The sequence below is a fragment of the Panulirus ornatus genome, chromosome 9 (assembly GCF_036320965.1).
Source record: "Panulirus ornatus isolate Po-2019 chromosome 9, ASM3632096v1, whole genome shotgun sequence".
In the NCBI taxonomy this organism is placed as follows: Eukaryota; Metazoa; Arthropoda; class Malacostraca; order Decapoda; family Palinuridae; genus Panulirus; species Panulirus ornatus.
The window spans coordinates 58,449,035-58,463,918 of NC_092232.1; the positions used below are offsets into that span (position 1 = coordinate 58,449,035).

At 39.8% G+C, this 14,884-nt stretch overlaps 1 protein-coding gene across 1 annotated transcript in view; it reads left to right on the forward strand.

Moving 5' to 3' along the window:
- LOC139750077 (uncharacterized) overlaps positions 1–911 on the forward strand; it is a 134,663-nt gene extending 133,752 nt beyond the window's left edge. The window contains exon 2 of the mRNA XM_071664412.1: positions 903–911. Coding sequence (XP_071520513.1) covers positions 903–911 — 9 coding nt within the window. The remainder of the gene's footprint in view (positions 1–902) is intronic.
- The last annotated feature ends 13,973 nt before the right edge of the window (positions 912–14,884 follow it).

The following is a 14,884-nucleotide window of genomic DNA, read 5'->3' on the forward strand; positions in this document are numbered from 1 at the left end:
TAACTAAATTTCAGATGAGGAGATAAGAGTTGTACTTCTCATGACTAATGGTGTTGTTCTTTGACAATATGCTGTACTGACCTAAGTTTATACGTATTACAGTAACGATGTGAGAAGGTGATGATATTCCAGGTAAAGGTACAGATTACATCAGTAAACATACCTCTTACATAACTAACCCTGCCTGCCACCTGTGAGAGAAAGAAACTCTCATGATCTTAATGTGTTCATTTGGAAGGATTCTAATGCCTGGTATCAAGGAAATGATATGCATACTGTAATACAGTGATCAATATTGTACGTCATAATGTAAGTGGTGTGTGACTAACTATAGCTGTAATATTACCTGTTCATTCTTGCTACTAACACATGACACCAAGTTGTCTGTTAGTCTTATTACGTACATTAATACACTGTTGTCTTGGCTTTACATCTCTACTAATGATGACACCTAAATCCTTGTCCTGCCTTGATAGTTTTATTTCCACATCTTAAGATGACACTGTAGTTTGCCTGCTATGTGTACACAGTGTAAACATATGTCTACGGTGAATATCACTGGCCATTGTACACTGACGTTGTTCAGCAATGTAGACCCAGGAGAGAACCTTAGACAGCATTACGGTATTTTGTGATGGACGAAAACTTGACTCAATACAAGAAAAAATAATTACATCTTAACTGAGCCTGAGAACCTATCATTGATTGTTATAAAATCCAGATGCAAAATATATATTCCTACCGGATTTCTATAGAAAGTACGTGGGACATTGTTTTAGTAAATTATTTTATAAGATAATGAATAAAATCCCATAACTTTTCTGTAGCACAGGGTACAGTAATGTATGTAAGGTGAAACCGGTAGAATTAACATATCTAACATTAAGATTTCTGTTTTGCAGATAACATAAATGTTTTACATGTAGAAATCATTAATATCTTCAACAACCTAAACATGATAACATGAAACTTTATATTACAAGCTTTTTATATGGATTTTACGCATCAAAACGATATTGCCTACAGAAAAGTAATGTAGTTATTATCAGCACAAGGTTTAGGTCTTAAAAAAGTTATGAGTTTATATTCTTCAAAATTTTAGTAAGATCCATTAAGTACACATTGAAAATTAGACTTATTTATTTCACAGTGATGAACACTAATGAAAAAATTATCTACGTGTTACTTAGAAATATTCTCTATGAATTAAGCTAAAGTATTTTGAGAGAAAATGTTTATTGTTATCAGAAACAACAAACAATCAAGTTTGATAAACCAAAGTTCATTAAATGACAAAGAAAGAATATGATATATGAATTACAACAATTTTATTAACATCACAAAACCAAATACATAACCCAAATAATATAAATCATCAAAAGTTATAAAAAAGAAGCCCTCTCATGACGTAAACTCTTATAGGCAGAATCCGGTAACACCTCTTGAATGGCATGTGGAAGACAGAGTAGAGTGGCTAGGCTCAGAAGCATGTTCTCCACTTCAACTGACTAATGATATGTTAAGACAACACAAACCACATACATCCATTGTGAGGATGGAATCAGGGATGAAACATCTATAACTAGAAAGGTTAAAGATACAAAGATGGTGAAATACCTTGACCCGCCCGGGATCACTAGCACCTGTGGTAATGGACACACCTTTGTAATGCTTGATCACTTACAACTGATCAACTTTAATACGAAACTCTTAGGTATTGTCCCTCAGGAAAACTTTTTATAAATATCTATAAAAAAAATATATATGTTAGATATACACTATCTCTAGAGTATATCTTTACCTGGGACATGTTACACTTGTGTGGATAGACACAACTTTGTAATGCATGATCCATTACACGAAATGAACTTCACTAACGAAGAGTTATACAACGCGTTGTTGGAGAACATCAATAGAATACCTATACAGAATTTTTATGTTAGATAAAAGGCATTTATTACAAGTGAACATAAAGAAATGATGATGAAAAAAAGGGACATAGATGTAAATATTTTGCTAAAAGATGAAATATTAGCTCCTTGTTCTATTTTCAGATACCCAGAAGAAAATATATTCTGTAGTTTACTTATGTATATGTTTATGTTTTTCACAACTATTCTAATCTGTGATGTTTTAGGATTCTGGCTTAAAGAACTTGGTCCTGAACATCTATCATAATGCAACACAATACACATTTATCATAAACAAATTATTTATCACAGTAACTATTATGTCTGTACCTGATTCTTTACGTCCTCATGTAAGACTCACGCACACTACCATTAATTTTTCATTAGCTATACGTTATTATCATTTTACTGTGAGTTACATAGAGTTAGATGCATGTTGCCACGGGCTCAGTGTTCCCACGGGCTACTGTTAATCAGGATGTTTGAACACGTAAGAACTGATCTGTTATTTGAACACGTTGTTGAATGGGTGTTGACGGACTCCCATATAACCCCTGCCAGTGTGACCTGAGGAGACACACTGGCCAGCATCGTCACACTGTTCACTAGAGTGTGTCGTAGTGTGTCATAAGACTATAGCCCAGAGTACTACAGATGGACGTACACGTTTTGTTGTAATAAATCTACAAAGGCCGCCTGATCTTCATTGAGTACCACAGACGAAGAAGACCTGATTTCCTTCCTCTCAACTCAACCTTACAAATGGTGGCAGTGACGTAAGAGCCCACGTGACCACACACGACCGTCACATCTTCTTCATATTTCTACGTCTGGTGTTGCCAGCAGTCATACAAGCCTACCTGACACAGTCCTGGTGCTCCCTCCTGTGGACGTTAAGGGCGGAACCCACGGCCGGCTACGTGCTCCATCACCCGTACCTCAATGCAGTGAAGATACGCCTTTATTGCATTGCTGACACTGTGTCGCTTGCAAGGGCATCAAGACAGCGCCACCGCCGTGCAGTGTTGTCATCACATCCAGACGTGTCAAGCAAGGTCAGCCATCCTGCCAACACCAACGTGGAGGTCATCTTGTCAACCGCTCCAGAGACGCGCCATCATCAGCCGTGGCGACATCCCAGACGTCAGCATCGCGTGGTCCAGCCCTTGTCGCTCACTCAACTTTCCTGCTAGCGAGTCGCTACTCTGCACACATCTTCACCTCGCTACACCCAGCGAGCCGCTACTCTGCACACACCACCTCGCTACACCCAGCGAGTCGCTACTCTGCACACGTCTTCACCTCGCTACACCCAGCGAGCCGCTACTCTGCACACATCTTCACCTCGCTACACCCAGCGAGTCGCTACTCTGCACACACCACCTCGCTACACCCAGCGAGTCGCTACTCTGCACACGTCTTCACCTCGCTACACCCAGCGAGCCGCTACTCTGCACACATCTTCACCTCGCTACACCCAGCCAGCCGCTACTCTGCACACATCTTCATCTCGCTACACTCAGCGAGCCGCTACTCTGCACACATCTCCACCTCGCTACACCCAAGACGCCTTCGTAAGCGAATCTCCCATTCAGATAAGAACTGTGTCAAAATGGTTCACTCTGTGAGATATGCTCCTTTTGTGTGTTACTAGTTCCTAGCCTATAAATATAGACATTTATATATTTTGGGTAATATGATTATTCATCTTTGTAGTTTAGCAAATTAGTCTAAGTTTTCAGTTATTCTTGCATATATTCTTTCTTATGTTTTCATACATTGGTACTATTCTTTTTAGTGATGATTACTTTCATATATAGAGTCCATTACTGATATGTTATACTATTATGTGCACCTCTCATATACAGAGTCTTGTATTCATATGTTATACAGTTATGCCAGCCTTTTATTACCTTTATTTCATTACAGTATTTTCAAATGATATTCATGTTATGTATTTTGTATTAAGTCAATAGTGTTAATTATATTTTAAACATTTTTTGGGGGCTATTACTTACACACTTTATGTAAGATTGTATTACAAGTCCGATGAAATTCCACGCGGTAATCGTAAAGGTTCATATGTACTTAGGAATTTACCTAGAATCCCTTATTATAAACGGAACCAGCCTTCTAAAATGGCGACGTCACACAAAGTTGTTTTGACAGATTCTGGTGACACAGATGACCCACAGAAACCTTCTCACACGTTACCACACCCACACCCACCTCCCTCGCCACCTCACAAAAACTCCTTCACTAAAAACCGTTGTAACACTAAAACAAGCTAGGGAACCACACGAGTTATTTGATGGTAAACTGTCAAATTTTAATCGGTGGATTAGAAATGCAGAGGACATTGTTGAACATAATGGTGATTCAGGAGACAGAGCGTTTATATCGGCTGCTAAAAACCTCATTGATTTCAACCAGCCTAACAATTAAGCTAGGGTTGTCTATGACTCAGATGACATTGGAAACTGTACATCTTGGGAGGAATTTAAAACGTTGTTTAAATTAGGTTGTGAGGAATCATTCTCAGATAATTTACTACACGTCCTTTTACGTGCTCTTAACACAACATACTTGGATGATACGTCAGTCCCTGATCACTGGAGTACCTTACATGGAAGAATGAGATTAGTTAGGCAGGCTTATGAATCCTTACCCTGGATATCGGCCATGATGAATCCTGAAACTCATGTGCAAACACTCATGCGTTTATTACACATAACCTTCATTCTCAAGGGCCTGACCTCCAGACGTAAGACGACGGTTACTTAATGAGAACATCGACCCATCATTGTGGGTCGGTAACAAAAGTGTTGAATTACACTCAAAAAAGTGTGGATAATTCACCACCAAGACACTGGGGAGGGTGTTGGCTTCCCAAAGTGTGAGGAAACATTCTAGTGGTCAACACAATCATTCTTCTCATGGTCAAATACAGCGATTCAGTAATGACAAACACTCACATAAAGTGACGTGCTTCCGGTGTGGCCAACCAGGACATAAAGCGAATGTGTGTCCTTACACATGGGACTCATTCTCACGTGAGCCTCGACCAGAACAACAAACGCAGTCAACGACCCATGTCATCACAGCCTCGGTCGTCACAATTCTGCCGACCTAGTCATGATTTCCTCCAGTCAGACATCAGGCTGACCTTCACCCGCTCGCGCCCAACACCACCAAGCAGGTGTTCATATCATAGCAACGCTAGACACACTTCAGCGGAATGTCGAGCATTAGCTAGACAGACGTCACCTAACACAGGTTCATCATGTCATTATCAACAATGACAATCTCTCGCTCATGACAAGACTCCATCACATAAGGAACTCTTAAGACATTTTCGTTCTTCGCCATTTTCTCACATTACAAGTTTTGATTTAGTGGGTTCTTTCCAGGATAAGCCAATCACAATCTTTCTAGACAGCGGCACGGAAGCAGATGTCATTCATTATGATTTTATTCAACCATTAATGGGGCGCACTCAACTTGGTCAATGCTCGGACTTTTACCCATCCCTTCAAAGTATCTCAAATGAAAATCTCGACGTAAGGGGCACTATTAAAATGAACATTCGCATAGGCGACTCGGTCATGACCGTCACCCCTTACATTGTTCATGGTGTAACTTTTCCTGCTAACTTGTTACTAGGACGCCACTCTATGTATGGCACAACATAAGATCTGTCCTATTTATCATGTGGTTTGTGTTGATAATACGTTCCTGCCATTGTCAGAGAAGAGTTCTCACTCAGTCAGAGTCATTAATACATCTGCTCCCACGTCCTGCTTCACGGTAGACAATACGCATCCTTTTTACTTTTCTACTCATCATTGTCCTGGTAAACTGAAAACAAACATGACTCTGCATAGTGACACATCAACGAAGGTTTCACTCTCACTTTCTCGAACATGGATGAATGATCATGGACTCAGACATAGTCAGGGTGATCTCGCACTAAGAGTAGTTGCTGAACCTTCCTCACTAACTGTCACACGACTGTCCATGATGGACGCCTCTATTCATGAGACCCCAGATGGAGAGGTCACCATATACATTGCCAGTACGGGACCCACAACTGTCCGTCTCCGCAGAGGAGCTAAGCTTGTGGAATTCTCCGTTTTGAAGTCGGGAATTCAAGACGAGGAGTTGCCTGATAGCAGACATCCGTCTAGTCTCACATTCCACTAACCCACCACCACCTACTGCTCCTACCTGTGACTCAGCAGTGCACGTCATCTCCCCACCATCACCTCTGACTCAGCAGTGCACGTCATCTCCCCACCATCACCCCTGACTCAGCAGCGCACGTTCCCTCCCCACCATCACCCCTGACTCAGCAGTGCACGTCTCCTCCCCACCATCACCCCTGACTCAGCAGTGCACGTCTCCTCCCCACCATCACCCCTGACTCAGCAGTGCACGTCTCCTCCCCACCATCACCCCTGACTCAGCAGTGCACGTCTCCTCCCCACCATCACATGATATCCAAGGTAGGATTAACCAAACATGTTGACCAGTTAACAGACTTACTTAACCAGTCTAGGTCTACTATTGCCTTATCAGGAGAACCACTCGGTAGAACTCATTTGGATGTTCACATTATTAACTTAGAGAATAACACACAAGTCCCATTGACGTCCCAGCCTACCGACTGCCACATACACACGCACAGAGACATAGCAAACAAACTTGTTCAGGACATGTTGAAAGATAATGTTATAGAGGAATCACGATCACCATGGAATTTACCACTTCTGATCGTTCCGAAAAAGGACGGAACTTTTAGACCAGTCATAGATTTTAGAAAACTCAACAACAAGGTCACTTTGAAAGATCGTTTCCCATTACCAGTGGTATCAGAGCTTCTTCATAGCCTCGGTAACAATAAGGTATTTTCAACTTTGGATTTATTGAGTGGATTTTGGCAGATTCCCTTGTCAGAGGAAAGCCGCCCCCTGACTGTGTTCAGTACGCCAGATGGTCATTGGCAGTTCATATGCATCATGCCCTTCGGTCTTCATTCCTCACCGGTGATCACCTTCTCAAGGTTAATGACTAACATTTGTCGTCACATGTTGGGCCAAGATGTATTGGTTTATCTTGATGATATAATTGTCATGTCTCTAGATATTGCTTTTCATTTCAAAAGTTTTGAGAAAGTATTTCTACGACTTAAGGATGCGAACCTAAAAGTCAAGTTATCCAAATGTTCCTTTCTACAAACAAGAATTAATTACTTGGGTTACACCGTTGATGAAAACTATATTCAACCTAATGCAGATAAAGTAAACACAATTGTAGAATGGCCAGTCCCTTCCACAACAGACAAGGTCAAATCATTCCTTGGTTTAGCAGAATGTTATTGAAGATTTATCGCTAATTTCTCGAAGATCGCAAACCCACTCACTTCATTTCTGAAACAGGGAGTTACATTCCAGTGGTCAACAGCACAAGGCAATGCGTTTAACTTACTCAAGCAACACTTGATCGAGGCGCCTATCCTTCGATTTCCCAACTTTGAGAAACCCTTCATTTTACACACAAATGCTTGTAAACAGGGTCTTGGAGCTGTATTTATGCAGGAGTCAAATAAGGGTAGACTTTTTCCCATAGCCTATGCGATCCGTTCATGTTCAAAGACGGAATCGAAAACTCAGTAACTTAGTTAGAAGGCCTTGCAGTTATTTGGGCACTCAAACATTTTAAGGAATACATATATGTTTACCTTATTACAGTTTATACAGATCACAGAGCACTGTGAGGTACTTTTCAGCAACAGGATCCTACAGGAAGGTTTCAGAGGTGGTTTTTAACTATACAAGCATTTGACCCAGATTTTCGTTTTGTTTCTGGCTCATTCAATGTAGTTGCAGACGCGCTTTCCCGCACAGTGGGTGCAGTCACTGTAAATAATAGCCTCGTAGATGTTGATGTAGAAAGGTTGAGACAGCATCAACGGGATGACCCAGTCTGGGGTCCTGTCATAGAATTCCTAGAGGGTATAAGATCTTCCTTGGATGCTAAAACAGTTGTTCCAGTCAGAGAATTGTATTTAGCACAGTGGGGGAGTCTTGTGCAGGGACGCGAAATTAGGAGTGCTCGCCCGTGTTGTTAAACAAACAACCATTCCAACAGCATGAGTACGGGATTTCTTGAAGTTAGCACATGATTCAACCCAGGCCGCACACCCAGGCGCAGATAGATGCTATAAGCAAACTCGTTTGAGGTATTTTTGGCCAAGATGCAGAAAAACATTACAGATCATATTTTAAGGTGCCAAACCTGTAACACACACAAGGGAAGTCCCACTACCCCGCAGACTGTGTTGAAATATCCTTTACCTTCATACCCATGGGAAAGAGTTTATATGGACATATTAGGAGGTTTTCCTAGGTCCATGGCAGGATACAGATACATTTTAGTAATTACTGATGCCTTCACGAGATATTGTGAATTAGTTCCAGTTCAAATTAAAGACGCAGCCACGGGCGCTAAGGCGTTCAAAAAATATATCTTAGACAGACATAATGCGCCGAAGATTTTAGTCACAGATAATGGTGGGGAATTTAATAACTCATTATTAGAAGAACTCTGTAAATTGTATAACATAAGTAAATGTAATATAATGGCACAACACCCAGCCTCGAATGGCTTGGCAGAAAGGTTGAACCGTAAGATCCTCCAGTGTCTTAACCACCAACATTAATTTTGACCATGATGAATGGAGTGAGTACCTGTCTGATGTCCAATGTTCATTAAATTCAGCTTATCATAAGTCAATTGGAGACACACCCACCACGCCTTACACGGTTTTGATAAAGTGTTGCCGTATGACATAATAGCGTCCCCTCCTTCATGTCCAGCGGTCCAGAGATCAGTTGTAGCGGAAAAATATCGCACGACTCAATTGATTCATCAAAGGATCAAGGAAAATCTAGGTGAAGCCAGTACAACCTTCACGAACCAGGCTGATAAATCCACGAAACCATCAAAGGTGGCTCCCGGACTCTTGGTAATGGTGCAAGAATTTAACACTAGAAGTAAGGTTCCTAAACTTGACCCAAAATGTTCTGGTCCCTATAGAGTCTTAGCTCATTTAAAGGGACATAAGTTTAGGGTTCGACATCTAAATACAGGTGACATTCGTGAAGAACATGAGGACCACTTGAAAGTTTCACAGTATTGTGAACATGATCATCCCGGTACCACAACAGACAACACTCCTCAAACCCCAAACAATGTCACCCAACCAACTTCTACCAGTGTTCAGACTGTCCCCACACCAGACCCGACCACCCTCACAACACCACCACACACACATCAGTATTCATTAAGACCTCACCTTTAAGAAGTTGCTAAGTTTATCATTTTCCAGGTTCTTCCTTCTCATGTCCTTATGGTGTCTTCCTGTATATGACACCATGGCAGTACCAGGCGCCCTTCTCACGACTCCCCGCCAGGTCCGCCTCGTGAGGGACACAGTTAAGTTGGGCCTGGAGGGTCTACCCTACACTTACGATAATTTAGTAAAACTAATGGAGGCCGTACCTCGCTTACAGTCTACCTTACTCAAGTTTTACACCAGTGCGTCCATCAGAAACTCTAGTGTTGCTCCTCCTCCAACTCTGTTACAACAGTGGACCTGGAAATTGAATAGTACCTGTGTGATTCTGTATGACATAATGCAAGACATTGAATCTCCAGTAAATACTAATGCCAGGATGAACACGAAAAAGGAACGGAGAAGCAAGAAAGGTCTGCTTAATTTTGTAGGGTCCCTCCAATCATATTTGTTTGGTATTGCTACTCAGGAAGAACTTAATTCAGTTAGGAATCAGGTTAGATACTTAGAATTTCAACAACTTCTTAACAACAGGTATATTAAGGCTAAAGCTAAGATCTTAAAACAACATTCTAAATATTTGAATGACATAATGTTAACTGTTAATAACTTGACACAACATGTAGCACTACTGTCAAAGTCTCTTAATCCCATATATGCTATAGTGACTATTTCCACATATGTTGATAGTTCATATGCCCAGATCACTTATTATGCATATTATTTCACTGGCTTATTGGAAGATGTTAATAATCTGGTAAACCAAGTTGTCATACCATCATTTTTTCCCTTCTCAGAACTCACACGTATCATTAAACAAGCAATGACGAAATTCGGTTGCACCCCAGCTCTCCCTCTGCATCACGTGACCAGTTATTACTCCTTACTAACGGTTGACGTGATCCTCGAAGCGGTCATTATCCACATACCATTCACTGACTCCAATACTTACAGCCTTGTGAACGTAATACCATTCTCCTTTCTGATAACATGAATTTTCTATTATAAAATATTTATTCCTCATTGATTGCACATCTCTCCATGGATGATTTAGCATTGTGCCATAAACCATTGCTTGACAACTTGATTTGCACCTCCTCCCATCTCCCTCACCCAATACCTTGGTTTTCTATTATTTACAAACAAATTCATGTAAGTACCAACTACTTTTTGGGCATCAACAAAATGTTCTTCGTTCTTGTTCCTTTAAGGAAATTGTTGTTAATGAACCTTGGATTGAAAGTATGGACCAGTATCACGTACTGTTTTTCCCAAACCCACAAAATGTTCTTATTCATTGCCCACCTAATCATCCCAAATCTTATCTATTTCTGGGACACATTCAGTTAGGACAACAATATATTCTTATCAGTCCCAGTTTCAAATGGTTCGGCACTCATGATCATTATTTGGGACAAATTGATAGAACCATCCCGAGTTTAGGACGAATTCCCAAAACATCAACTTATCAATCATCGATGAAGTAAAGATCCAACATCTTCCATCTATGGTTCAGAACGATCTAGATTCTGCGATAGATGTTCTGGCTTTTGAGTCCACGGGGAAAATGAGACACGGAATGTTCCCAAGTGCACTTTCGTGTAATAATCACATCATCAGGGGTGACACAAGAGAGAAATATAACAGTCAATTGATATACATGTAAGAGACGAATCTAGGACGCCATTTGGTTGCATCTATAAAGTGCCTAGTGGAAACTGTGATAAATTCTATGTTTGTCAGACTTGTAAGGATCTTTCTGTTAGACTTAAGCAACATAAATATAGTATAAGAACGGGACAAGAATCAAATGCCTTGTTTAATCATCTTAAAAACTATGATCATTGTATTGACTGGAGTAACGCTATCTCAGTTATTAACTCTAACTCTATTACCAAGAAGAATATCATTGAATCTTTTATTATCAAATACACAAAGAATTATGATATTAATATTAGTGATGGTCTATACAAATTAGATAAGTTTATTGTTGATAAGTTTTGTAAAATGATAAGTTTATGAACGCTCGTTGTATATTTTGGACAATCACATGTTTACCAAATGGCGTCCTAGCTTCGTCTCTTCGATGTATATCAACTGACTGTTATATTTCTCTATTGTGTCTCCCCTGATGATGTGATTATTACACGAAAGTGCACTTGGGAACTTTTTATGTTTCATTGTCCCCATGGACTCATAGGAATATATATATATATATATATATATATATATATATATATATATATATATATATATATATATATATATATATATATATATATATATATATATATATATATATATATATATACATATATATATATATATATACATATATATAATATGTATATATATATATATATATATATATATATATATATATATATATATATATATATATATATATATATATATATATATATATATATATATATATATATATATGTATATATATATATATGGTAGTGAGTGTTGGGATGAAGAAGTAAGATTAAAAGTGAAAGAGAAGAGACAGGCATTTGGACGATTTTTGCAGGGAAGAAATGCAAATGAGTGGGAGATGTATAAAAGAAAGAGGCAGGAGGTCAAGAGAAAGGTGCAAGAGGTGAAAAAGAGGGCAAATGAGAGTTGGGGTGAGAGACTATCATTAAATTTTAGGGAGAATAAAAGGATGTTCTGGAAGGAGGTAAATAAAGTGCTTAAGACAAGCGAGCAAATGGGAACTTCACTGAAGGGGGCTAATGGGGAGGTGATAACAAGTAGTGGTGATGTGAGAAGGAGATGGAGTGAGTATTTTGAAGGTTCGTTGAATGTGTTTGATGATAGAGAGGCAGATATAGGGTGTTTTGGCCGAGGTGGTGTGCAAAGTGAGAGGGTTAGGGAAAATGATTTGGCAAACAGAGAACAGGCCGCAAAAGCTTTGCGGAAGATGAAAGCCGGCAAGGCAGCAGGTTTTGATGGTATTGCAGTGGAATTTATCAAAAAAGGGGGTGACTGTATTGTTGACTGGTTGGTAAGGTTATTTAATGTATGTATGATTCATGGTAAGGTGCCTGAAGTTTGGCGCAATGATTGCATAGTGACATTGTACAAAGGCAAAGGGGATAAGAGTGAGTGCTCAAATTACAGATGTATAAGTTTGTTGAGTATTCCTGGTAAATTGTATGGGAGGGTATTGATTGAGAGGGTGAAGGCATGTACAGAGCATCAGATTGGGGAAGAGCAGTGTGGTTTCAGAAGTGGTAGAGGATGTGTGGATCAGGTGTTTGCTTTGAAGAATGTATGTGAGAAATACTTAGAAAAGCAAATGGATTTGTATGTAGCATTAATGGGTCTGGAGAAGGCATATGATAGAGTTGATAGAGATGCTCTGTGGAAGGTATTAAGAATATATGGTGTGGGAGGCAAGTTGTTAGAAGCAGTGAAAAGTTTTTATCGAGGATATAAGACATGTGTACGTGTAGGAAGAGAGGAAAGTGATTGGTTCTCAGTGAATGTAGGTTTGCGGCAGGGGTGTGTGATGTCTCCATGGTTGTTTACTTGTTTATGGATGGGGCTGTTAGGGAGGTGAATGCAAGAGTTTTGGAAAGAGGGGCAAGTATGCAGTCTGTTGTGGATGAGAGAGCTTGGGAAGTGAGTCAGTTGTTGTTCGCTGATGATACAGCGCTGGTGGCTGATTCATGTGAGAAACTGCAGAAGCTGGTGACTGAGTTTGGTAAAGTGAGTGAAAGAAGAAAGTTAAAAGTAAATGTGAATAAGAGCAAGGTAATTAGGTACAGTAGGGTTGAGGGTCAAGTCAATTGGGAGGTAAGTTTGAATGGAGAAAAACTGGAGGAAGTAAAGTGATTCAGATATCTGGTAGTGGATCTGGCAGCGGATGGAACCATGGAAGCGGAAGTGAATCATAGGGTTGGGGAGGGGGTGAAAATTTTGGGAGCCTTGAAGAATGTTTGGAAGTTGGGAACATTATCTCGGAAAGCAAAGGTGGGTATGTTTGAAGGAATAGTGGTTCCAACAATGTTGTATGGTTGCGAGGCGTGGGCTATGGATAGAGTTGTGCGCAGAAGGGTGGATGTGTTGGAAATGAGACGTTTGAGGACAATATGTTGTATGAGGTGGTTTGATCGAGTAAGTAATGTAAGGGTAAGAGAGATGTGTGGAAATAAAAAGAGTGTGGTTGAGAGAGCAGAAGAGGGTGTTTTGAAATGGTTTGGTCACATGGAGAGAATGAGTGAGGAAAGATTGACCAAGAGGATATATGTGTCAGAGGTGGAGGGAAAGAGGAGAAGTGGGAGACCAAATTGGAGATGGAATGATGGAGTGAAAAAGATTTTGAGTGATCGGGGCCTGAACATGCAGGAGGGTGAAAGGCGTGCAAGGAATAGAGTGAGTTGGAACGATGTGGTATAGCGGGGTCGACGTGCTGTCAATAGATTGAATCAGGGCATGTGAAGCGTCTGGGGTAAGCCATGGAAAGTTGTGTTGGGCCTGGATGTGGACAGGGAGCTGTGGTTGCGGTGCATTATTACATGACAGCTAGAGACTGAGTGTGAACGAATGGGGCCTTTGTTGTCTTTTCCTAGCAGTATCTCGCGCACATGAGGGAGGAGGGGGTTGTTATTCCATGTGTGGCGAGGTGGCTATGAGAATGAATAAAGGCAGACAGTATCAATTATGTGTATGTATGTAGATGTGTCTGCGTGTATATGTATGTGTACATTGAGATGCATCGGTATGTATATTTGCGTGTGTGGACGTGTATGTATACATATGTGCATGTGGGTAGGTTTGGCCATTCTTTCGTGTGTTTCCTTGCGCTACCTCGCTAACGCGAGAGACAGCGACAAAGCAAAATGATAATAATAATAATAAAATATATATATATATATATATATATATATATATATATATATATATATATATATATATATATATATATATATATATATGTTTGTGTGTGTATGTGTGTGTATGTGTGTGTATGTGTGTGTGTGTGTGTGTGTGTGTGTGTGTGTGTGTGTGTGTGTGTGTGTGTGCAGATATCAATAAAATGGCAGGAGTGGATTATACGTACAAAAGGTGCTTATTAAATAAAGATAAAATCTGAATAGTGGTGAAAACCTTTGTATTTATTCCATTGAGAAAGTAGTAAATTGAATTACATCTGGACGGCAATAAGTTTTCAAGTAATAATGAAATTTGTTCTTCATCAAAATCAAACAGAAAATAAAAAAAAATCATAAAAGCCTAATACGTTTGTGTTGCTTATCCAGACCATTTTTACTAAGTCACGTTGGGACGGCTCCACCCACTTTAATCACTTTAGTACATAGAATATATTATCGTCGATGTTAAAGAGTTTTCCCTTTTGATGTTATCCTTAAAATGAAGGTTAAGGAAAGTGAGATAGAGCTTAACGTTAAAGTTAGGATAGCTAAGGCATCCTTGATCATATAATCACTAGTCATGTATTGATATAGGTTAGGTTAGGTTCAGTATCCTTCATCAGGTCACCATTACCAAGGTGTTGTTATGTTGGGTCAGGCAGCTTTAAACCAACCTTCAGTATTATTTACTCATAAAGCTCTAAGTTCTAATAACCTAAAAGTTTTAGAGT